Genomic DNA, 25,432 nt, shown 5'->3' with positions numbered 1-25,432 from the left:
GGGGGGCGCTAGGACCCGGGGGGGCTGAGCTGATGCTGATGCTGATCCGGAGGGCGGGCGCTAGGACCCGGGGGGCTGGATGCGGGGGGTCGCCACAGAGGGGCGGGGTCAACGAGGGGGGCCGAGCTCCGCGACGTCATGATGCGGGGGGCGGGGACATATAGACCTCACGGGGGGGGGGGGCGGGGGCGGGGACTGTAAGATACGTCACAGAAAGGCGGGGTTTCAGGCTCTCGTCACCGGGGGGTGGGTCTCCATCTCGCGTCATGAGGGGCGGGAACAGAATGACGTACGCTGGGAGGGGGGGGCGTTGTGGTTGTCCACAAAGTTTAGAGAGGAGCCCATCATATACGTCACCAGGGGGGGGGTCTCTAGTCACGTCACCGGGGGCGGATTCTATTTTACGTCAGCAGGGGGCGGGGTCTCTAGTTTACGTCGCCAGGGGCGGAGTGGAGTATACGTCACAAGGGGGCGGGGTCTCTATTTTACGTCACCAGGGGGGGCGGGGTCTCTAGTTCACGTCACTAGGGGGCGGGGTCTCTAGTCACGTCGCCAGGGGGGGGGTCCTCTAGTGCACGTCGCAAGGGGCGGAGTCTATTTTCCGTCACCAGGGGGCGGGGTCTCTAGTTCACGTCACTAGGGGGCGGGGTCTCTAGTTCACGTCACTAGGGGGCGGGGTCTCTAGGACACGTCACTAGGGGGCGGAGTCTATTTTACGTCACCAGGGGGCGGGGTCTCTAGGATACGTCACTAGGGGGCGGGGGTCTAGTCACGTCGCCAGGGGGCGGGGTCTCTAGTTCACGTCACTAGGGGGCGGGGTCTCTAGGACACGTCACTAGGGGGCGGGGTCTCTAGTCACGTCGCCAGGGGCGGAGTGGAGTATACGTCACCAGGGGGCGGGGTCTCTAGTCACGTCGCCAGGGGCGGAGTGGAGTATACGTCACTAGGGGGCGGGGTCTCTAGGACACGTCACTAGGGGGCGGGGTCCCTAGGACACGTCGCGAGGGGCGGAGTGTAGTATTACGTCAGCAGGGGGCGGGGTCTCTAGTGACGTCGCCAGGGGCGGAGTGTATATTACGTCAATAGGGGGGGCGGGGTCGCAATGACACGTCACTAGGGGGCGGAGCCGCTGACGTTGTCAGCTGACCGGAAGTGCCGATCACGGGGCGATGCGATGTGATGGAGACGGAGGAGCTTCAGCGGCCGGTGGACGGCGCGTTACCACAGCAACCCGGGCCCTCGGTAATGGCGGCGCTGGTGGGGGCAGGGACACTCACGTTGGGGCGCTCCTCCCGGTGCTGGGGTGGGTATGGGGTCTCCCACCCACCTCCCTTGTCGCGGTCTTCCCCACCCCTCCACCCCCACAATCTTGGCGTTTGGGGGGGGGGGGGGGGCCCACACACAGGACTTTCATATGAAAAAAGACTGGATAGACTCGGCTTGTACTCGCTAGAATTTAGAAGATTGAGAGGGGATCTTATAGAAACTTACAAAATTCTTAAGGGGTTGGACAGGCTACATGCAGGAAGATTGTTCCCGATGTTGGGGAAGTCCAGAACAAGGGGTCACAGTTTAAGGATAAGGGGGAAATCCTTTAAAACCGAGATGAGAAAAACATTTTTCACACAGAAAGTGGTGAATCTGTGGAACTCTCTGCCACAGAAGGTAGTTGAGGCCACAGTTCATTGGCTATATTTAAGATGGAGTTAGATGTGGCCCTTGTGGCTAAAGGGATCAGGGGGTATGGAGAGAAGGCAGGTATGGGATACCGAGTTGGATGATCAGCCATGATCATATTGAATGGCGGTGCAGGCTCGAAGGGTCAAATGGCCTACTCCTGCACCTCTTTTCTATGTTTCTATGTATCTACATGGGTTAATGTGGCAGAAGGAATTGTGGGAGGGTGGGCAGATGTAGAGGAAGGGACTGCAGATACTGGTTTCCACTGAAGATGGACACATAATGTTGCAGTAATTCAGCAAATCGGGTAGAAGAAGGGCCTCAACCCAAACATCACCCATTCTTACTCTCCAGAGATGCTGCCTGCCCATTGAGTTATTCCAGCACTCTGTGTCCTTTGGATTAAACCAGCAACTGCAGGTGCTTATTTCTCCAGCTATCTTTCAGTTTTGTTTCTTTACAAGATTTTGCCTCATGCTTTCTATGGGAGAGGTTTACAGTCCCTTGCACATGTTGATTCCAATGATGCGTGATAAAGATGGCACTTGGCCAGGATTATTTACACAGTTGATCCACAGTTTAGAGATACAACTTGACAGAATGTCTTTCAGCCGATGGAGTCCATGTCTACCATTAGTCACACTAGTTATGCAATTTATTGAGGTCAATTTTGTGGTGTGTGTGTGTGTGTGTGTGTGGGGTGGGGGGGGGGGGGGGGGGGGGGGGGGGGGGGTGAAATAGATCAACCAGAGGAAGTAGAAGGTCTGAGGACTTCTTTAGGTCTGAAGAAGGGTTTCGGCCCGAAACGTTGCCTGTTTCCTTCGCTCCATAGATGCTGCCGCACCTGCTGAGTTCCTCCAGCATTTTTGTCTACCTTCAACCAGAGCAAACGCATGGGTCATTGGAAGAATGTGCAATTTCGACACAGACAGCACCAGTGGTCAGGATCGAACCTGGGTCTGTACTCCGAGAGGCAGCAGCTCTATGAGCTGCGCCACTATCTCACCCACTGTTATTCTGACAGCATGCATGCATGATGGATCAGTTAAGGACTGTCTGGTGTTATCCTTGATGACCATAAAGTAGCCCACTGCAAGTGGGTAACAGACACAATCTTATTGTGAGCAAAGTTGAGAAGTGTAGCAGAGAAGATGGGTTAAATCAATAGATGGGTGTTCATTGCTGCTAAACTTGAGTTTCAGTAGTCAGGGTATTGAGTATAGACGTTGGAATGTTATGTTACAGTTCTACAAGACGTTGGTGAGGCCACATTAGCAGGGTGACCAAAACTATGTTCAGTTTTGGTCGCCCTGCTGTCGGAAACATAGTTAAACTGGAAAGAATGCGTGGAAGATTTATGAAGATGTTGCCAGAACATGTGGGCATGAGCTTTAGGCAATAGACAATAGGTGCAGGAGTAGGCCATTAGGCCCTTCGAGCCAGCACTGCCATTAATGTGATCATGGCTGATCATTCCCAATCAGTACCCCCTTCTCCCCATATCCCCTGACTCCGCTATTTTTAAGAGCCCTATCTAGCACTCTTGAAAGTATCCAGAGAACCCAGTATCCAAAGTATCCAGAGAGACATTGGGCAAGTTAAGAATTTATTCCCTGGAGTGCAGGAAAAGGAGGGTGATCTTGTATCTCTCCCACTAATGAAAACATCCTCTCCACGTCCATTCTATCCAGGCCTTTCACTATTCGGTAAGTTTCAATGAGGCGCCCTCTCATCCCTCTGAACTCCAGAGAGTACAGGCCCAGTGCTGACAAACGCTCATATGTTAACCCATGGTGCAGATGTATAGTTGCAGGTGGGGCTCTGATTGAGTAGTTACTCACATCACTTTCCTTCCAGTCATTACTCCACTGCAGAGTCACTTAAATCGTCTTTGCAGCTTATGCATACTGTCCTGCTAATATAAATAGAATTCAACTAAACTGGAGGTTATTTAGTTAACATGGTGTAGCCATAACATTTGTGGTTGCCTTGACCCTTCACTAAAGTACAGTGAAGCAGTGGTAAAGTTGTTGCCTTACAGCGCCAGAGACCCATGTTTGATCCTGACGTGGGTGCCGGGCAGATTTTCTACGTTCCCTCTAGGTGAAGGAGTGAGTGCGGGGATTGACTGAGGAATTTAATTAGCAAATCGGCAAGTTAACGAATCAGTCCATTTATCAGCTAATTTTACCAAGGTCGGCTCTAGGGGAGCGGCCTTGTTGAGGGAAGTGCCTTGTGAGAAAAGTGCGAGTCTTTTGGCTCGAGTGCCTTGTGAGTAAAATGCGAGTCTTTGAGTCGAGTCTTTGGCGAGGAGGCTGAGGGCGGAGACTACTCCAATAGTTGGGAGAGGGTGAGACGCAGCAAAGGAGCTGATTCAGTGTGATGCTTGCAGGATGTGGGAGGTCAGGGACACTGCTGGTGCATCTGGCTGCTACAACTGTTGAAAGTGTGTCCCGGTTCAGCTCCTGGGGCACTGGGCTTCATTTTGACAATGAATGCACCTGTCTTCCTGGTGCCCAAGATTACTACAAGATTAGGTGTGGAGTTTCTTTTTGACACGTTATCTTGATTACTTGGAGCGAGTCTTCTCCTGCACCCCCCACTTAACCTGCAAATCCTTGATGAGTTTGGGTGGAGCCGGCTGATTGCAGCAGCTGCTGAATCTGCACTCGACCTGTTTTTGTGCTGCATGAACACACTAAAAGCAGTAATTAACATCTCTTGTGGAAAATGGTTCATTAGCACTCGAACTTTAAACCTCTAACGATAGCTTCAGAATGCAAAGTTGCGATTATCATCTTTACGGTCCCATAAAATCAGAGGAGTCTTGTTTCTTGTAAAATGAAAACGCCTTTTAAAATATTCTGCTAAAACTGTTGACAACAGATGTTCTGAGTCTATCTTTACACATAATTACTTGATTTTAAAAGCAGGCAAAAGGAATTGCAGATAGAAAATAGGTGCAGGAGGAGGTCATTTGGCCCTTCGAGGCAGCACCGCCATTCATTGTGATCATGGCTGATCGTCCCCAATCAATAACCCGTGCCTGCCTTCTTCCCATATTCCTTGATTCCACCAGCCCCTAGAGCTCTATCTAACTCTCTCTTGCTGGTTTACAAAGAAAGAAGCAAAGTGCTGGAGAAAGTCAGTGGGTCGGGCAGCATTGGTGTCCCACCCGGATGCTCATTTCTCCCTGTCCCTTCCACCCGCTCCCCCTTTTAAACATATTCCTTCATCCGGCTCCACATTTCACGCTTCTTCAATGCTTTTCTCCGCATCTCACACTTGTTGTCTCATGGAGTCATGCACTGTAGAAGTGTGCCTTTTGGTCCAACCTATCCATGCCACATCTTAGCTAGTCCCACTTTCCTGTGTTTGACCCATGTCCCGCTAAAACCCCTTCCTTGCCTGCATCCACCTATCACTTGCTGGGATTTGTCCCACCATTACCTCTCTTCCAGCTTTCTCCCCCGAAGCTTAATCAGTCTGAAGAAGGGTCCTGACCCGAAACATCACATGTCCACGTTCTCCAGAGATGCTGCTTGACCCACTGATTTATCTCCACCTATCACTCGTTTGACTTTGTACCACCTCTTCCCCCCCACCACCACTTACTACAATCAGACTGAAGAAGGGCCCTGCCCAAAATGGGGCGTCTGCCCACTTCCTTCTACAGATGCTGCCTGACTTGCTGAGTTCCTCCAGTAATTGTGTTTTGCATAAGATTCCAGCATCCGCAGTTCCTTGTGTCTCAGGTTTTATGCGGCTGTTTTGTTTTGATAGTTGTTGACATTCCAGTTGGCAAGTTGGGGTGCTGAGAGGTACATTGACTCATGGTTGTGAAAAGTTGTGTTAAATATGAAAAGCAATTGCTTGGTTGCCTGGAAGGGTGCCAGGGTGTAGAACCAAATGCAGCTGCTTTTGAAGAAAGCCTCCTTGGATTTGAATGGCTACGATGGAGAATTTCTAATAGAAGGTCGAGGTGGTGCAGTAGTAGAGTTGCTGCCTTGCAGCGCCAGAGACCCCGGTTCGATCCTGACTACGGGTGCTGCCTGTACGGAGTTTGCACGTTCTCCTCGTGACCTGCGTGGGTTTTCTCTGGTTTCCACCCACACCCACGTACCAGTTGGTAGGTTAATTGTCTTGGGGGAAAAAATTGTAAATTGTCCCTAGTCTGCAGGATAGTGTTAGTGTATGGGGGTGACAGCTGGTCAGCATGGACCCGGTGGGCCGAAGGGCCTGTTTCCGCGCTCTATCTCTAAAGTCTAATATTGCAACAAGAATGAGGCAACCTCACAGCTCTCGATTGTGGGGTTTAACATTTCCCTAGTTCACTTGCTCTTTGTTCAAACAGCATTCTGAGCAATATGCCTTCCATGAACCTGAATCTCTTTACACCCAGCATGAGTTACCCGGTCAGTAACTCAGTAGATGCGGAGATGATGGCCTCTTGAGAGAGAATCCAGGCCTAGGGATCATGGTTTAAAATAAGAGACCACTCATTTAAGACAATGGGATTGTTCTTTTTTCCACATCCAGCACTAACTCTATGAAACTCTCTTCGTAAATGGAGCAGAAGCACTTTTTGAATATCTTTAAGGCTGAGGTGGATGGGTTTATGACAAGGACAGGATGGAAATTTTGGGGATTGACATGAAGGTGGAGCTGAGGTTATAGTCATCGAGTGATACAGCGTGGAAACAGGCCCTTCGGCCCAACTTGCCACCACAGGCCAACGGTGACCCAGCTAATCTCGTCCCACCTGCCCACATTTGGCCCATATCCCTCCAAAACTGTCCTATCCATGTACCTGTCTTAACTGTTTCTTAAACATTGGGATAGTCCCAGCCTCAACTACCTCGCCTGTCAGCTTGGTCCATACATCCACCACCCATTGTGTGAAAAAGCTACCCCTCAGATTCCTATTAAATCTGTTCCCCTTCACCTTAAACCAATGTCCTCGATTTACCTACTCTGGGCAAGAGATTGTGCATCGACCCGATCTATTCCTCTCATGATTTTGTACACCTCTATAAGATCACCCCTCATCCTCCTGCACTCCAAGGAATAGAGTCCCAGCCTGCTCACCCTCTCCCTGTAGCTCAGACCCTCTAGTCCTGGCAACATCGTCGTAAATCTTCTCTGTATTCTTGCCAGCTTGTTGTCAACTTTCCTATAACATGGTGCCCAGAACTGAACACGGTCCTCCAAATGCCACCTCACCAACATCTTATACAACTGCAACATGACCTCCCAAGTTCTAGACTTGGATTGCGCTCAGATCAGTCTGTTAGATGATAGGAACAGATTCGCCAGGCAGGGCGGTCTTTTAGAGGGAGGTGACTTGGATTGTAACTAGTGTTTTCTCATCCCCCATTATTTGTTCCGTTTCAAGGGCTACAACAAAAGCTGGAAGAATGAGACTGCCTTCAAGATGAATGAGAAGAAGAAACTGCCGACCAGCACCAGAACTTCATCAATACATCTCAAATTACGTGAGTGACAAGCTAGCTGATCAAGTGAGGCAGTACAGGCACTCCGGACACTACATAAGCTGTATAATCTCACAGGCTGCAGGTAGCAATGGTAACCTGATAGTGCACACTCGCACGTGTTATCTTGTCTGAATCCAAGATCTTATTTCATTTTTTGGCATATCTTTCATTCATTTGTTCCACATCACTGTCTCTATATCTCTCGTTTTCCTTTCCCCTGACTCTCGGTCTGAAGAAGGGTCTCGACCCGAAACGTCGCCCCCTCTTTTCCTCCAGAGATGCTGTTTGACTGGCTGAGTTACTCCAGCATTTAGTGTCAATATCTTATTTCAAAGGTTGGCTACATTCCAGTCTTCTGGGCCTGCGGTCATTCCTAATGCATGAGGCTTGATGGTACCAACATGCTCCATCACCCAAATGAATAGGTTTATTGATTCACCCAACCCGCAGCACGGGGCACTTGCCCATTGTAAGCCTTGATGCTTTTCAGCTGTGAATTATATAATTGTGGAGTGTGGGCTAGTTGGCTGACAGGAGTCAGAACCTCGGAGAATTTTTAGCTCTTTCATGACTTGTGGTTTAGAAGAGATGAGCCCAGATGTAACATGAAAGACCACTTTCACCCCAGTTGCTCCCCCCTCGATTGGGCAGATGATACGAAAGCTTGAAAGCTCTCAAGCGGCACAGTGGTGCAGCGGCAGAGCTGCTGCGTAACCGGCCTCAGGTCAATAAGACCCGGGTTACCTGCCTTACCTGCTGTCTGTATTCACTGGGTGTATTCAAGAGAGAGTTAGATATAGCTCTTGGGGCTAACGGAATCAAGGGATATGGGGAGAAAGCAGAAACAGGGTACTGATTCTGGTTGATCAGCCATAATCATATTGAATGGCTGTGCTGGCTCGAAGGGCCGAATGGCCTCTACTCCCGCACCTATTGTCTATGCTTCTACGAGTTTGCGCATTCTCTCTGTGAACGCACAAGTTTCCTCCAGGTGCTCCGGTCTCCTCCCACATCCCAAAGACATGCAGGGGTTAAGGTTTATTGGCACTCTGTAAATTGCCCTTGGTGTTGTCGGGAGTGGATGAGAAAGTAGGATAATGATCTAGTGTGAACCGGCGATTGGTGGTCAGCCTGCATTCTGGGCTCAAGTGCCTATTCTATGCTGGATCTCTACACTGATGCTCTTTAATAGTTGGTTCTGCAGAAGTCCAAATCTGTCATTTCAATTTGCTCTTTGAATGCCTGCAGGTGTGTGATGTGTTCAGGTGTGTTATGCTGACATGAGGAGTCGCTTGAGCTGCTCCAAACTGCATCAGCCCTGAGTGTGTAGGTACGTTGCAGAGGACGGAACTACAGATGGTAGTCGAAAATGCAGGAGAAACTCCGCGAGTGCAGCAGCATCTATGGAGCGAAGGAAATAGGCAACGTTTCGGGCCGAAACCCTGAAGGAAATAGGCAACGTTTCGGGTCGAAACCCAGAAGGGTTTCGACCCGAAACGTTGCCTGTTTCCTTCGATCCATAGATGCTGCTGCACCCTGCTGAGTTTCTCCAGCATTTTCGTCTACCTTCGAATTTCCAGCATCTCCAGTTCCTTCTTAAACACAAGGAAATGCTGGTTTACACCAACTATAGACACAAGATGCTGGAATAACTCAGCGAGACAGGCAGCATCTCTAGCGAGAAGGAATGATTGATGTTTTCGGGTCGGGACCCTTCTACAGACTGAGAGTCAGTGGAAGGGCGAGGTGTGAAAATGACAGATCAAAGCAGACAATGCTAAGGAAATGTAGAATGGTTCATTGTTAGCGCTGGGGGGGAGGTGATGTGGTGGTGTACGATCAGTAAAATCAAACAGCAGGACAGTGAAACCAGTCGGAGAACTGGGGTGGGGAAGGGACAGAGAGAGAGGGAAAGCATGGAAGTTAGAGAAGTCAATGTTCATACCGCTGGGGTGTGAGCTGCCCAAGCGAAATATGAGGTGCTGCTCCTCCAATTTGCGTTGGGCCTCACTCCGAATGGGGAGGAGGCTCAGGGCAGAAAGGTCAGTGTGGGAGGGGGAGTTAATGCGAGTATTTTGGGGAGAGGGGGTATGTGGGGGTAAAAGAATGGGGAGTACTTTGGTAAGGACTTCTGGGACTTTGACCATGTACCATTGCAGGAATTGTATGTCCTCAAACCGGGAGAGTGTGTGATTGGGGGGGGGATGCGTTGTGACTTTTTGTTCCTGGTTCGCTTCTGCTGAGCGATTCAGCCCCTGAGCCAGTGGAGTCGGCAAGCTCATTCATTATTCTGGTTGCCATCTGCGCGCTGGTGTTTCTGTCTGCCGTCTGTTTCCTTGTATGGTTGTGGGATTCTGCAATCTTAGCTGTGAAGCACTCCACCTCCATTATGTCAACGTTAGGGGTGGGGCAGTTACTGCCTTGATGTATTATCTCTCTGTGTAAACACTAAATACAACCGTGAAGATAGACACAAAATGCTGGAGTAACTCAGCGGGGACAGGCGGCAGCATCTCTGGAGGGAAGGAATGGGTGACGTTTCGGCTCGAGTCTAAAGAAAGGTCTCGACCTGAAACGTCAACCATTCCTTCCCTCCAGAGATGCTGCCTGTCCCGCTGAGTTACTCCAGCATTTTGTGTCTCTCTTTGGCGTAAACCAGCATCTGTAGTTCCTTCCTACACGACCAATACTTATAAACTGACGCAACTGATAAAGCTGAGCTTCCCATTGTAAAAGTACAAAATGTCAGTGATAACATCACAAAGGAGTCACTGTCGGTACACTTCCTACCGTCTTCTTGTGTGTGGCGTGCACAGCCTAAAGTTGTACGACAACTTGTTCTGTTTGATCTTATTTAATTGTGCACGCCGGGTTGCTTGCATTCGTCGAAACAGGGCGGACCACGTGAAGGTTGCAATCTTTCACCCCCTTCATCTGCTAAATTGGCTCTTAAACTTCTCCACCACCTCCCTCCCCCCCCCCCCCCCCCCCCCCCCCCCCCCTCCATTTCCCCCTCCTCCATCTCCTTCCGCTCCCCTCCCTCTCCATCCCCACCCTCCCTCCCCAGTGTGTTTGGGGAGTGGTTAGTGTGTGTGTGACGCTGCAGGCCCCCCCCCCCCCCAACCGCGTGTTGAGGGGACACAACGGGTCCTCCTTGGTCTAGTCTCTTTTTTAATTCTAATCCCTATAGTGATGAGGAAAGCTTGCCAAATGCAAAGTACAAATTGGCCCTGTGAGTAACTCAAATTATCAAGTGAGATTTGTTATTATGGTCTCAGAACTTCATCCTCATATTTTAATTATGAATCATTGTTCTGTTCCCTGTTAAAATAACAGCTTAAACTGGCTCCTCTCCCGGTCCTTGGGACTTGAGGTAATATTGTTACAGTTGTCCTTCGTAGTGGTTTTGGGGTTGTGAGGTGGCATGACTTTACCAAATCTGAATACAAGCATTGTTTCACAATTTTTCTTGCACAAGGAAAAGTCAGATTTCTACATAACTCGGTCATCGGTGCAAGTATCCGAGTGGAAATGTTTAGACTGTGTTCTACGTGAGATTCCAGCATCTGCAGTTCCTTGCGTCTCTGCTTAAGTCCGCTCTTTCTCAGCGTAGACTATATTGCTTTCCCAGCGTGCGCTGAGAAGTAAATTTGTGCCAAAAGCTGCAATTTAAGAATGAAAAGATTGCACTCTAGATCAGATTCTCAAGTTGTTGTGTGGTGATGAATTGCTGGCTTTACTAGTTGTTCAAATGCATTTGTTTGAAAAAGATCAACAGCATCGGCTTTGGGGCAATTAATCTGAGAGGAAACTTTGGTGATTAAACTGTCCAATAAAAGAGAGCAAACCAACAAAAGAAAACATATTGCGGCAATTGGAAATCTGTCTTGAAACTTCAAAAGGAATTATTTCCTTCATTACTGGAGGTGAGAGATCATTGATTGAACACATGCACTGCACAAGCGTAAACCCTTCTATAGTTCCTTGGTTTACGTAGGAAGGAACTGCAGATGCTGGTTTAACCTGGACAGACAGAAAAAGCTGGAGTAACTCAGCACCCTTTGGCGAAGTAAGATTATTCACTCGAGCTAACTTAACTTGACTTGACTTGATTGCCTATGTGTAGGATGGAACTGCAGATGCTGGTTTAAACCGAAGATAGCCACAAAATGCTGGAGTAACTCAGCGGGTCAGACAGCATCTCTGGAGAAAAGGATTAGGCAACGTTTCGGACCGAGACCCTTCTTCAGACTATTCTGTAGAAGGTAGTTGACCCGAAACATCACTCTTGAAAATCTCAGCAGCAGGAAAGGTTATAGCTCATTGACATTTGTTTCTGCCCCATAGATGCCTTTGCTCCATATTATTCCTTCTCTCCATAGATGCTGCCTCCCCCGCTGAGTTTCTCCAGCTTTTTTTTGTCTACCTTTGCTTCTGTGCAAGTTAGAAGGTTTGTCAATTAAGACAAATCTATTTTTTTCCTAATGTAAGGTCTCAGACATTTCTTTAATCCACATTTTATTTGTGGGGGGTTGTTGGATTTTTCCAAAATCTTAGTATTTGTTTTCCCCCCAGTAATTATACTGTAATCAAGAACATTTCTTTGATTTGATGTAGGTTTTATACTTTGTTCTGATATTCCTAATATTATTAATTTTGGATCGGGATCCAATTGGATATTAACAACTTCAGAAATAATTTTTAAAATATCCACCCAAAATTTTTTAATTTTAATGCAATTTACCAAGGCACGAGTTAAGTTGGCTTCTAGGTATTGACATTTATCACAGATAGGTGAGATATTTGGGATGCGGGAGGACCCGGACGAAACCCATGTTTCCCAGCTCCGCTTTTAAAATCTCTACTCCGAGCTGTCCACTGTGATTGTCATCGTGTGTTGTCTTTTCGCCGAACAAACGATTTTCACTGTACCTTGGCACACGTGACAATAAACAAAACTCAACTGAAATGTAGTCACAGGGAGGACGTGCAAATTCCCCACGGAAGGTGCGAACCTGGGTCTCTGGCGCTGTGCGGCAGCAGCTCCACCAGCTACACCACTGTGCCACTCACTGTCCGAGTTAAATTTTGTCTTGCCTTTCCCTTTTGCAGAGAAGCATCGAGAATTGGCCAAGAGGGTTCTCAAGAAGAAAGCAATGGCTGGAGGTCCAGTCTTACAGCAGCCCAAGTCTGGAACTAAAAGGTTAGTCATCTTCCTCTGTTCCAACACGCCCTTAAGCTACTGTGACTCAGAGGAGCGATATTTTAGGAAATCAATTTAATGGGAATGAAAATTATCTTCTCCATCAGAAAGAAAGCATTTGGTAGAAAGCATTGCATCACAGGGCGACTCAGTATCTCAGCCTTCAGAAAGACGGGTCTCAACCCGAAACGTCATCCATTCCTTCTCTCCAGAGGTGCTGCCTGTCCCGCTGAGTTACTCCAGCAATTTGTGTCTATCTTCGGTGTGAAGCAGCATCTGCAGTTCCTCCCTGAACACTAAGCCTGCCGCAATTGCAGGCAAGTCTGGTCGGTTCTGAAATTGTTAGACAGTATTAGAGGAGGCACTTCAGCAAAACAAGTTGCCCAATGCTCCCCACTTACCCTACCCCCATGCCTCCTCATCTAATTGTGGTCTTGACTCTGTTGACCCAATACACCAGCATACTCTATGCGGTAAAATCTTGTAGTCTGAAGTAGCTGCAGGGATATATTAATATCTTTGGTGTTCTCGCTCATCCTGTTGTCTCGTTTCCTTCCTTCATACCGTACATGATCATCTCCCTTGTGCCATTATTTGGCCGATACAACAGGCTCCTCGGCTCACCAAGTCCATGTCGACCATCGATCATCCATTTACACCTGTTAGACAATAGACCAACGAAAATAGTCCACCTACACACAAGGTAGACACGAAAAGCTGGAGTAACTCAGCGGGTCAGACGGCATCTCTCGAGACACAAAATGTCACCTATTCCTTTTCTTGCTTGACATGCTGAGTTACTCCAGTTTTTTTGTGTCTATATCTTCAGTTTACACCAGCATCTCCAGTCTCTTCGACACACAAGAAGCTATTTACAGAGGAAAATTAACCTACAAATCTTCAAATTGGATTGAAGGACATATTTTTCTCTTTCAGCATCATGTTCCAAGTCATTTGGACTAGTACTGATTATTGGTTATTTGCTATTTGGCAGCGTTGAACCCCTGTCCCACTGTGCAAGTTCATTCCAAGAGTTCTCCCGAGTTTGCCCTGATTCGAACTCGGAGATTTACAGTAATGGCCACTTGTCGGTACTCGGGGCTCTTGTGGACATTTTTCATCATGCTTGCCTGCTGTTAGCGAGTCTTCCTGAGTACCTGCCGTTAGTGTTACGAGCTGCTAAGAGACTTTTCCGAGCTCCGACGTACCCGCTATGTTCATTCTCCGTGCTTACCACGAGTTTGATTTTTTTTAACGCTGGAGAGCTCTTGGAATGAACTCGTAATTACGTTCTTCCCGTGACCTGTGTGGGTTTTCTCCGGGTACTCCAGTTTCCTTGTTCCCGCTGAGTTATTCCAGCATTTTGTGTCCTTTCGTGTAACCAGCATCTGCGCTTCCTTGTTTCCCCACAAGAATTCCATTGCTCTGTTTCAGTACATGTGACAAAACGCTCATGTCTCTTAACTCACAATTGAGCAAATTCAAGTAAAAGACTCAAATAAGTCAACAGGGGAGGTGCTGGTTTTAATAACATTTAGTTTGTTTTACCCATTATGTCTTTGTTCCTTTTCTTTCATTTACAGGCTAGTAAAATTCAATAAAGGATACTCTGCCTTGAAACAAAACCCGGATGAATCGTTAGTTTCCTTGGAGTCAGACAGGTGAGGGTTAGCGTCTAATCATGGATGGGTTTTAAGAGTGCACGCAATATTTTATTAAGATTTACTCACTTTGAAGCTATTACATACATTGAGAATGAAATAGCTTAGTTTGGAGATCCAGCGTGGAAACTTGCCCTTTGGCCCACCGAGTCCGCGCCGACCGGCGATCCTCGCACAATAACGCTATCTACTAGGGACAATTTACAATTTTGCTAAAGCCAATTAACATACACACCTGTAGGCCTTTGGAGTGTGAGAGGCCACTGGCGCACCCGGAGAAAACCCACGCAGGTCACGGGGAGAACGTACAAACTTCGTACAGACAGCACCCGTAGTCAGGATCGAACCCAGGTCTCTGGCGCTGTAAGGCAGCAACTCTACCGCTCGCCCCTGTGCCACAGACAAATGGGGAAGATTGGATAGATGAAGCAGTAATTTAGAATTTGGTGGTGGAGTGGCACATAGTCATTGGGTTTGTAAAATGTTGGTTGTGATTCCAAACTCGTGGCATGGAAAAGATATGTACTGAAGTAGTGTCGTGCATCATGGCACTGACTACCACCTCTGCTGCCTCACGAAGACATGATTGCTTCAGTGACTACTGTTCCATCGATGATGGTTCACATTGGTTTTGAAAGCCTTCACAAGGAAAACGCTGTCACCTCTGCGTGTTTAAGTCTGCTGATGGTTTGATCACAGTAGCAGCATCAAGCTGGGTATCAGTGGGCTTCCCATCACTCCTCTCGTGCTCGAGCAAACATCCTGACCCGAAACATCACCTAAGCATTTCCCCCAGAGATGCTGCTTGACCCGCTGAGTTACTCCAGTATATATTGTGTTTAGGAAGGAGATGAGGAGGAATTTCTTTAGCCAGACTGAAGCGAATCTGTGGAATTAGTTGCCACACAAAAGGCTATGGAGGCCAGGTCAACGGATATTTCTACAGCAGAAGTCTTGATTAGTATGGGTGTCAGGGGTTATGGGGAGATGGCAGGAGAATGGGGTTAGGAGGGAGAGTTAGATCAGCCATGTTTGAATGGCGGAGTAGAATTGATGGGCCGAATGGCCTAATTCTGCCCCGATTATTTATAAACCAACACAGAGAAATTGATTTTTGCAAGTTCCATTTTTTGCTGTTTAAAATGTTATGTTACGGGAAGTTATATATCGAGTAAGCTTCTGTGAAATGTTACTTCTTGTGGTTTAATCACATGCATCACAAACTGGTTTCTTTGTGTTGTTTTCCAGTGAGGGCGAGTTTGAATCCAAGTATTATTCATCATCGGGCTATTCTTCTGCAGAGGTGAGCTGAATGAAGCAGAGGCATCATAAAATGCATGTCTCATTGAAAGAAGCCATGATTTGGTCAATGGGCCAGTGTGAGCGTTTTGTTCAGGAAAGAACGGCAGATACCGGTTTAAATCGCCGATAAACACAAAAAGCTGGAGCAACTCAACGTGACAGGCAGCATCTCTGGAGAGAAGGAATGGTTGATATTTCGGGTTCAGTCCCTTCTTCAGTCTGACACTGCCCCCATTCCTTCTCTCCAGAGATGCTGCCTGTCCCGCTGAGTTTCTCCAGCAATTTGTATCTATCTGAGCTTTTACTTTCCCTGCTCTTGCCATCTGCCACCCCGCAGTTTGTTCCCCTTTATCTCTACTTCTCTATGAAAGCAGTGGTTAATTCTGCTACTGTGCAGGAAATTAACTGCTGATGCTGGTTTAAACCGAAGATGGACACAACAAGCTAGAGTAACTCAGCGGGACAGGCAGCATCTCTGGAGAGAAGGAAGGGGTGACGTTTAGGGTCGAGACCCTTCTTCAGACGTCTCGATCCGAAACGTCACCCATTCCTTCTCTCCAGAGATGCTGCCTGTCCCGCTGAGTTACTCCAGCTTTTTATATTCATTCTGCTACTGTTCTTTCAGCCAGTGTGGTTGTGGTGTCTCCGTTGTTTTGCTAAGCATGAATCATACTTTCTCTTTGTTTGGCTAATTTTGTTGTTTTGATAAAATTTGGCTTGGGTTTAGTTTAAAGATTCAGTGCGGAAACAGGCCCTTCGGCCCGTCGAGTCCGTACCGACCAGTGATCCCCGCACACTAAACATATCTACACACACTAGGGACAATTTGTAATTTTTACTGAAGCCAATTAACCTAAAAACCGATGCGTCTTTGGAGTGTGGGAGGAAACTGGAGATAACCCACGCAGGTCACGGGAAGAACGTCCAAACTCCGTACAGACAGCACCCGTAGCAGGATCGGACCCAGGTCTCTGGCGCTGCAAGGCAGCAACTCTACCGCTGCGCCACTTGTATAAATAGGTCTAAACAGAAATTCTCAGTCTTTTCCCATATATCCTTTATCTATGAAGCCATTCCTTTGGCTTCTGTACTTTGTCTCAGTTCTAAAGTGGACATTCATAGTGAGATCCACTCCCCAGTGGTCACGTGTCCTACAGGGTTTCAGAAGTGACTTTTAGTGTTTTCCAAACCCTGTTCTCAACCACTTCCGATATTGCAGTTCAGATATTTTGACGAAGGATCTGAAGAAGGGTCTCGACCCGAAACGTCACCCATTCCTTCTCTCCAGAGATGCTGCCTGTCCCGCTGAGTTACTCCAGCTTTTTGTGTCCATCCTTGGTTTAAATCGGCATCTGCAGTCCCTTCCTGCACAAGACATGCTGACGTTTGCCTAATGAGCTGGTCATCATATCGCCCTTGGTTCTGAGCCCAATCTTTCTTGACTGGAGATGCCATGAAATATATTATACCCCCTGGAATAAAGGGCTGGGACTTAATGTTTGGAGACAGTGAGTAACTGCGTCCTTCCAAGAGTTCCACAATAACCAGATCCTGTGTCAAGAAAGTAAAACATCAGCATAATGGTTTTTGGGTGAATAATAATATAATTTATTGTCATTGCACATATGTGCAACAAGGTTTGGTATGCAGCTTCCATCCCATGTCATAACTTAAACAACTAATAACATTTAGATTTAGATGCCCCGAGAAACATGATTTATACAAAGAACAGTAAAACAGTCAGTGCGACGTGACCATCCGAGGGAGACGGTTCATGGGGGTGGGGGGCACTCAGCAGCGACTTCAATGAAAGTTCCAGGCCTTGGGCATTGGTGGTTACATATTGAGAGACCAGCGAGTAAAGATATCAACCCTGTTTCTGCATGTAGCAAAATTGGAATGCGTCAGTTGCCTGGCTTGTATGTGTATCGCTTGTCCTTTGTATATTTTGATGCTTGCTTGCTTGCTGCGCAGAAGGCCATTTGGCCCATCCGATCTCTTGCAGGGCTGCAGAGCGGGCTTCATTAGATTCTAATCATTGGACACAAATTAGACTGACATGGAGACAAATTAGAGTTTTCTATGTGGAATTAAAACACTTGGTGGCTCCTTCACAGCAGTCTATTTGTTATGTTCAGGGAAGAGTGGCAGATGATGGTTTAAACCGAAGATGGACACAAAAAGCTGGAGTAGCTCAGCGGGACGGGCAGCATCTCTGGAGAGAAGGAATGGGTGACGTTTCGGGTGTCCCGAAACGTCACCCATTCCTTCTCTCCAGAGATATAACCATATAACAATTACAGCACGGAAACAGGCCATCTCGGCCCTACAAGTCCGTGCCGAACAATTTTTTTCCCCTAGTCCCATCTACCTGCACTCAGACCATAACCCTCCATTCCTTTCCCATCCATAGAGCTATCCAATTTATTTTTAAATGATAAAACCGAACCTGCCTCCACCACTTCCACTGCAAGCTCATTCCACACAGCTACCACTCTGAGTAAAGAAGTTCCCCCTCATGTTACCCCTAAACTTCTGTCCCTTAATTCTGAAGTCATGTCCTCTTGTTTGAATCTTCCCTACTCTCAATGGGAATAGCTTGTCCACATCAACTCTGTCTATACCCTCTCATCATTTTAAAGACCTCTATCAAGTCCCCCCTTAACCTGTGCTCCAGAGAATAAAGACCTAATTTATTCAACCTTTCTCTGTAACTTAGTTGCTGAAACCCACGCAACATTCTAGTAAATCTCCTCTGTACTCTCTCTATTTTGTTGACATCCTTCCTGTAATTGGGCGACCAAAATTGTACACCAGAATTGGTCTCACCAATGCCTTGTACAATTTTAACATTACATCCCAACTTCTATACTCAATGCTCTGATTTATAAAAGCTAGCATACCAAAAGCTTTCTTTACCACCCTATCTACATGAGATTCCACCTTCAGGGAACTATGCACAGTTATTCCTAGATCCCTCTGTTCAACTGCATTCCTCAATTCGCTACCATTTACCATGTACGTCCTATTTTGATTTGTCCTGCCAAGATGTAGCACCTCACACTTATCAGCTTTAAACTCCATCTGCCATCTTTCAGCCCATTCTTCCAAATGGCCTAAATCTCTCTGCAGACTTTGAAAATCTACTTCATTATCCACAACACCACCTATCTTAGTATCATCTGCATACTTACTAATCCAATTTACCACATCTTCATCCAGATGCTGCCTGTCCCGCTGAGCTACTCCAGCTTTTTGTGTCTATCTTATATTTGTTCTGTAATTAGCTTGTTGGCCCTTCAGATTCTCGTCTGGCTAACCGTTTAATAATGTAATAAGGAGGAACTGCAGATGCTGCTTTGTACCAATGATCGATACCAAGTGCTGGAGTAACTCACCGGGTCAGACAGCATCACTTGAGCCGACTGCTTTTTGAAGAAGGGTCCCGACCAGAAACGTCTCCTATCCATGTTCTCCAGAGATGCTGCCCGACCCGCTGAGTTGCTCCAACACTTTGTGTGCCCATCTCTGTCTTATTACTTGGTGGGAGCCAAATAATAAGAGGAGTGCTGTGCAGTTTGAGCGTGGGATTGTCTTGCTTGGCAGGGGGGAGAGAAAAAAAAAGGCGCCCCTTTTTCTTTCAGCAGCAAGTGAATCAGGACTTGAATCGTCAGCTCCTGAAAGACGGCTACCACCTGGATGAAATCCCAGACGATGAAGATCTTGACCTGATTCCCCCAAAGCCTCTTACCTCTACAGTCTGTGCCTGTTGCCAGGCGGAAAGCTCTTGTACTGTGCAGTAATGACAGCCCCTCCCGCACCATCTCGGAGGAGACGCTAATTTGGGGGCGATTGTGTTTTCTAAGGCACTGCAGACCTGACTGTGTGAATATCTATATATTTTGAACAGGGAAAGTATATTTGCATATACGAGTCCAATTTTAACAACCTGATGTGTGGAATGTAATTGCTCACCCCTTTATCACCTGGGTATATCATCCATGTCCCATTAATTGATGTGGTCTGTTCGTATCTGTTTGAGTGTCCGGATGTGTGTAAGTACATTTCTCCAGGATGTGCTGCCATATGAACGCCGATGATCCAGCATTGCTGGAGTTGGTCACTGGTTCAAACTGAAAGATATTATTAGAAACAGATCCAAAATATTGGGGGTAAGTGATTGATTTTGTGTTATCAGAGGGTGCATGTCTGTGCATTAACCTAAGATGTTCACCCACCGCATTCTGCACACGGCAGCTCTTACTGGGACAACAACAACAAAAAAAAAAAGATTTTGTACAGACTGTTTATGGATTGCACTGTTTCATCCCGTACGCAAAGACCGAATTTAATGGGAGACTTGACAATGGAGGATTGTGAAGACTGAAGTCCTGGTTGTCACCAGGCGAAACCTCGACGCAAGGATTACCTGAACAAGACGGAAGTTTGGTGGGAAATGAAAACTAACTCCAACCTATTGACTATTTATGGTCTATGGGCAGTAATAGGAGTGCTATATTGAACTCTAAATGCAAGCAGCTTAAATCTGTGTTTGCTTTTACTCACGCGACATTTATTATTGCCACTCTAAAGATATAACTCGTACGAATCAGCTTTTGGATATTGTCGGAGGGACCGTACACAGGAATGACCAGAATTACGAATGACTCTGGTACCAAATGTAGTATCCATAATCATGTCTATAACATAATGTTTAAACTGTCTTCTTGGAGACCCTGTAAGTGGGTTCTTTACAATTATTTGCACAGTGGAAGAATGTCCACAGCCCCCAAATCAATAAGTTCCAGCTTGTAAAGGTGTTGTCTTGAAGGTGTCTTGAAGTGAGAGGTTTCTACTGAGGAATGACGGTGACATGAGTTTTCAAAGACACTCGCTGCCAGGGTTGTATCTCTAAACTAAACTATTTTGTACTCAATGTATGTGATGTCTTCAAACTTGGTTAAAAAATTGTGTGCACACGGTGTCAGTTGCAATGAGTGAGGTAGTTGGGAGCTCATCAGCTTTTACAACATGTTGCCACCTAAATGAACCTGCAAGGGTATATTGAGCATGTGGATATCTGTTTTGCTTAGTTTGAAGCTAGTGCTACCTGATGCACTGATCCTCATCACAGCAGATGCTTGATTCAAATGTTTACACTGACTTATGTAAGTGTTCCTGCGGAAAACATGGGCTCGTTCTCACACAGTAATCTTCATATCAACAACACAGTGCAACAATACTGCTTGTCTCTTGATTCTGTAAATTGCCCCTAGTGTGTAGGATTTTGACCCAAATTTCTACACTGATTCTCTCTAAACTAAACGCAGTTGGAACACTAACTTTTTTTTAAAACTTCCAATGATCTTATATAGATATCACCAACATTCCGTCTTCTTGCACGGTGTGGGCAAGACATCTTGGCATCCTGTTAATTATCGTTTTACTATTGAGTGTTAAACTGTGAGGTGGGGGGGGTGTAAAATAATCGCACATCTCGCAGTCACTAATTACTCTGCGGGTTTACGGTGGACACTAAGGTCTGAATAATGGATGCATTTTATGTGCGATCATTTGTGGCCCGTTTTGATAGGAAGTTTTTAAGATGAGTAGGTTAATGACTCCATCAAATAACCCTCTGAAGAATTGCTTAGCCCTCATCTTTGCACAGTTCAGTTGCTTCGATCTATATTGGGAAGAGTACATACAGCGAGTAAAGTGATTCCTGCACTGTAAATTATTCTGGAGAATCGTTAACTCACAGAGAACTGCCTCGTCTGGAATTTTCTTGATTGGAGAATTTGGACTGGAGAATGTTCTCAAAAAGGTAGACACAAAATGCTGGAGTAACAGCGGGACAGGCGGCATCTCTGGATAGAAGGAATGGGTGACACTCTTCAGTCTGAAAAAGGGTCTCGACCTGAAATGTCACCCATTCCTTCTATACAGAGATGCTGCCTGTCCCGCTGAGTTACCCCAGCATTTTGTTTCTATCTTCGGTTTAAACCAGCATCTGCAATTCTTTCATGTGAATTTTCTCAAAACCATGTCTAATGTAGAAATAAGTCTGAAATATTGGAATTGGAGTATGAGCTTTGTTTTAACTGCATGGTTAATTGATTCATTCCAGTTTTGACACTTAGTTCTAACTGGTACCTCGACTGGAACATTGACTGATGAATTCAGATGGGTGTTAACTGAATGCTTAATATGAAAGAAGGAACTCAAATGCTGGTTTACACCTAAGATAGACACAAAATGCTGGAGCAACTCAGCGGGTCAGGCAGCATCTCTGGAGAGAAGGAATGAATGACGTGTCGGGTCTGAAGAAGTGTCTCGACCCGAAACGTCACCTACTCCTTGTGCCTGACCTGCTGAGGTACTCCAGCGTTTTGTGTCTATCTTCAGTAACTGAAAACTGCCGGCTCTGGCAGCTGTTGAATGTTGAAGGGAGCCTTCTCTGCTCCTCTCCTGTTACTGGTTGAGGCAGAAGTATAGATGGCGTAGAGTCGACAACCCATCGAAAATTATCAGTGAGAAATTCCCAATGTAGCTCAAAATTCCTGACACTTCCAAACACATCTGTATGAAGTTTACTTTAGTTTGACTTTTCCATCACCAAAATTGTATTTTGTTAACACCAGCACCGAAAAATACTTTTTGGGTATCACGGTGGCGCAGCGGTAGAGTTGCTGCCTTACAGCGCCGGAGACCCGGGTTCAATCCTGACTGCGGATGCTGTCTGTGTGGAGTTTGTACGTTCTCCCCGTGACCGCGTGGGTTTTCCCGGGTGCTCCGGTTTCCTCGCGCATTCCGAAGGCATACAGGTTTGTAGGTTAATTGGCTTGGTATAAGTGTAAATTGTCCCTAGTGTGTGTGTGTGTCTGTGTGTGGGGTCGTGTTGATGTGCAGGGATCGCTGGTCGTTGTGGACAAAAGGTCCTGTTTCCGCACTATCTCTAAACTAAACTAAATTCCGCTTCTCCTTTCATCAAAGCGCTGCAGTGAGTGATATTGGAAGTCCTGTATTGTGTTTTCTGCCTTGTGTGTGTGCATAAGGAGTGGGTCATTGTGGCAACCCGTATACGATGGGTCGCAGAGCTTGACTCTGGCTCCTAGTTTTATCTCCTTATAGGTCAAGTAAAAAAAAAAAGCTGAGGGCCAAAAGCCATGTTTGTGTTGTTCATCGATATTTAATGACAGGAGAATCTTTACTTTGCTCACAGCTGTTGTGCTTCCACTTTACTTATTACAGAGAATACTGCAAGCTGAAATGCGGTTTACTGTACTGAATCATTGAATGTACTTATAGAACGCAAGTTATGCGAATCATGAAAAGATCGTGATGTTAATTGAGGAGGGGTGACCAATATGTAAAGACAATTAATCCCTATTTACAATGGCGGTCATTTCCATGGATGTAGTGCAGTTATTTTGTCAATTAAATCGTCCTTTGGAACTTGCCTGTATGATCCCGTCCTGCAATTCCGCTCGGGCAGTAAATGCGGAAATCTCTAAACGTCTTGCACCCTAACCCATTAAAAATGCGTTAAGGATTCGGCACATGTGTTCCCCAAGCTTTGAGCATTTGCTTTTTGCACAGGTTGACTGCGAACTATTTGCACAGAACAGTGCCTTGCACTTCAAACACAGTTGCTTTTAGCAGCTCGATTTATTTAGCACTTGGTGGAATTTGTACCACATCTAGTGGAGAATGCAAGGACAAGATGTGTAGCACTCTGATTATACCAGCAGTCTGTTCAAGCCCTTAGGTTCAGAGTGCTTGACACACTAAAATAAGGTGCAGTCGTATTTTTGGGATACATTTCCTGAGAAAGATGGGAGGTGAGTTAACGAGAAGAGGGGTGATCGAGAGATTAGAACTGGTGCCAGTTTCCAGTTAGGTAAATATGCTTGTCATCTTGAGGTAGAAAGGATGCCTTCAATTAGACTAGTGTGTCCCTGATCATCGGTTCATTGCTACCAATGCTGTGTGGTGACCAAGGTCACAGCCCGTTCCAAAATTTCTATAAGGCATTTTTTTAGGGGGAGAGAGATGGGAGTAAGAGAAACATGCATTTTGCTGGATTCGATTTTGGAAATGAGGCCGGTTCATAATTTGCAATGCTGGCATTTACTGCAATGTGAGCGATTGCTAAGATACAGTCTTAAGATAAAAAGGCATTGTCATGTTCTTGAAGACATGAGGAACTGCAGATGCTAGTTTACATAAAAAAAATAGAGCTGGAGTAACTCAATGGGTCAGAAGGTATCTCTAGAGGACAGGGACAGGCAAAGTTTTGGGATGGGTCTGAAGAAGGGTTCCTAAAATGTCGCCTATCCACGTTCTCCAGAGATGCTGCCCGACCCGCTGAGTTACTCCAGCAGAAAAGTGTCTCTTTTCATTCCCAGGTAGACAAAAATGCTGGAGAAACTCAGCAGGTGGGGCAGCATCTATGGAGCGAAGGAAATAGGCAACGTTTTGGGTCGAGATCCTAGGCAGCCTATTTCCTTCGCTCCATAGATGCTGCCTCTCCTGCTGAGTTCCTCCAGCATTTTTGTCTACCTTCGATTTTCGAGCATGTGCAGTTCCTTCTTAAACTTTTCATTCCCATGTTGCCCTTTGAAGAAGCAGTCAGGGTCAAAGACACAAAAGGGAGACCAAGCAAGATTTTGTATACATAGAAGTTTAAAATCTCTAGACTAGTTCAACCAGATATCTCTGTGAACATTGATGTGGATATATTTAAGAACATTGAATGTGATAACTGTGTGTTGTGTTCTCTAGTAGCTCGAATGAATTGCAAAAATGCACTCTGCCATATGGTTTCTGAAACATTTGAAGTTTCACCGTATAGGCAAATGCTTGCAAAGCATAAAGGACTAAATATTATGTCTGTGCAATACATGGACTTAACTACATTTTATTAAATTGCATTTATTTTTTGTATGTTATTGGTATGGCAGAGTTAAATAAAGAATGCTTTGAAGGATTTCATCCTGTTCTGTCTTCATTAAAGTAACGCTCCATATGAGAATTTAAGAAAGAACTGCAGATGCTGGAAAAATCAAAGGTAGACAAAAATGCTGGAGAAACTCAGCGGGTGAGACAGCATCTATGGAGAAGGAATACCACCTCCAGTTTAAATTCCAGTTGGAATATTTTGGAGGACCAAGAAACCAAGAATAGGCAACGTTTCGGGTCGAGACCCTTCTTCAGACTGATCAGTAGAGATGGAACGGTTTGAGGAGGGAACTTCAGTCTGAAGAAGGGTCTCGACCCAAAACGTCATCTATTCCTTCATATCAAAGTTATGACTTTGTGGATTACTTTGAGCGTGCAGTATAAAATCAGAAAGGTGACGATTTATTGCCCAAGTTACTCCTGCACCTTGTGTAGTTTGGGTTGAGTTAACAAACCATAAAGATTAGACACAAAATGCTGGAGTAACTCAGATGGACAGGCAGCATCTCTGGAGAGAAGGAATGGGCGACGTTTTGGGTCGAGACCCTGCTTCAGACTGGTTGGGGATCGGGGAAACGAGAGATATAGACGATGATGCGGAGAGGTGAAGAACAATGAATGAGAGATATGCAAAAAGGTAACGATGATAAACGACACAGGCCGTTGTTAGTTGTTTGTAGGGTAAAAATGAGAAGCTAGTGTGACTTGGGTGGGGGAGGGATATAGAGAGAGAGAGGGAATGCCAGGGCTGCATGAAGTGAGAGAAATCAATATTCATACCACTGGGGTGTAAGCTGCCCAAGCAAAATATGAGATGCTGGTCCTCCTATTTGCGTTTAGCCTCATTCTGACAATGGAGGAGACCGAGGACAGGAAGGTATGGGAAGGAGAATTAAAAAGTCCCTGGTGCCTGTGTGTAGGATAGTGTTAGTGTGCAGGGATCACAGGCCGGCGTGGGCTGAAGGGCCTGTTTCCGCGATGTTTAGCTGAGATAGGTAGATTCTTGTTTAGTTCAGGTGTTGTGGGGAGAAGTCAGGAGAATGGGGTTGAGAGGGAGAGATAGATCAGCCATGATTGAATGGCGGAGGAGACTTGATGGGCCGAATGGCCTAATTCTTCTCCTATCA

At 46.3% G+C, this 25,432-nt stretch overlaps 1 protein-coding gene across 7 annotated transcripts in view; it reads left to right on the top strand.

The window, feature by feature from the left end:
• Positions 1-1,110: 1,110 nt before the first annotated feature.
• fam219b (family with sequence similarity 219 member B) overlaps positions 1,111-25,432 on the top strand; it is a 142,109-nt gene continuing 117,787 nt past the window's right edge. For 3 of the 7 annotated variants that reach the window (XR_008726271.1, XM_055662940.1, XM_055662939.1), the window contains exons 1-5: positions 1,111-1,242; positions 7,076-7,175; positions 12,288-12,378; positions 13,962-14,039; positions 15,288-15,342. Coding sequence is in view for 5 of the 7 variants with exons in the window: in XM_055662940.1 (XP_055518915.1) it covers positions 1,180-1,242; positions 7,076-7,175; positions 12,288-12,378; positions 13,962-14,039; positions 15,288-15,342 (387 nt within the window). In the remaining 2 variants the exon portion in view is untranslated. Of the gene's footprint in view, positions 1,304-7,075; positions 7,176-12,287; positions 12,379-13,961; positions 14,040-15,287; positions 15,343-18,985; positions 24,336-25,432 lie in introns of those variants that run through there. The other 4 variants (XR_008726270.1, XM_055662938.1, XM_055662936.1 and 1 more) reach the window with 4 other exon arrangements.

Source organism: Leucoraja erinacea, chromosome 36 (assembly GCF_028641065.1).
Source record: "Leucoraja erinacea ecotype New England chromosome 36, Leri_hhj_1, whole genome shotgun sequence".
Classification (NCBI taxonomy): domain Eukaryota; kingdom Metazoa; phylum Chordata; class Chondrichthyes; order Rajiformes; family Rajidae; genus Leucoraja; species Leucoraja erinaceus.
This window is presented reverse-complemented; position numbering and strand designations above follow the sequence as displayed.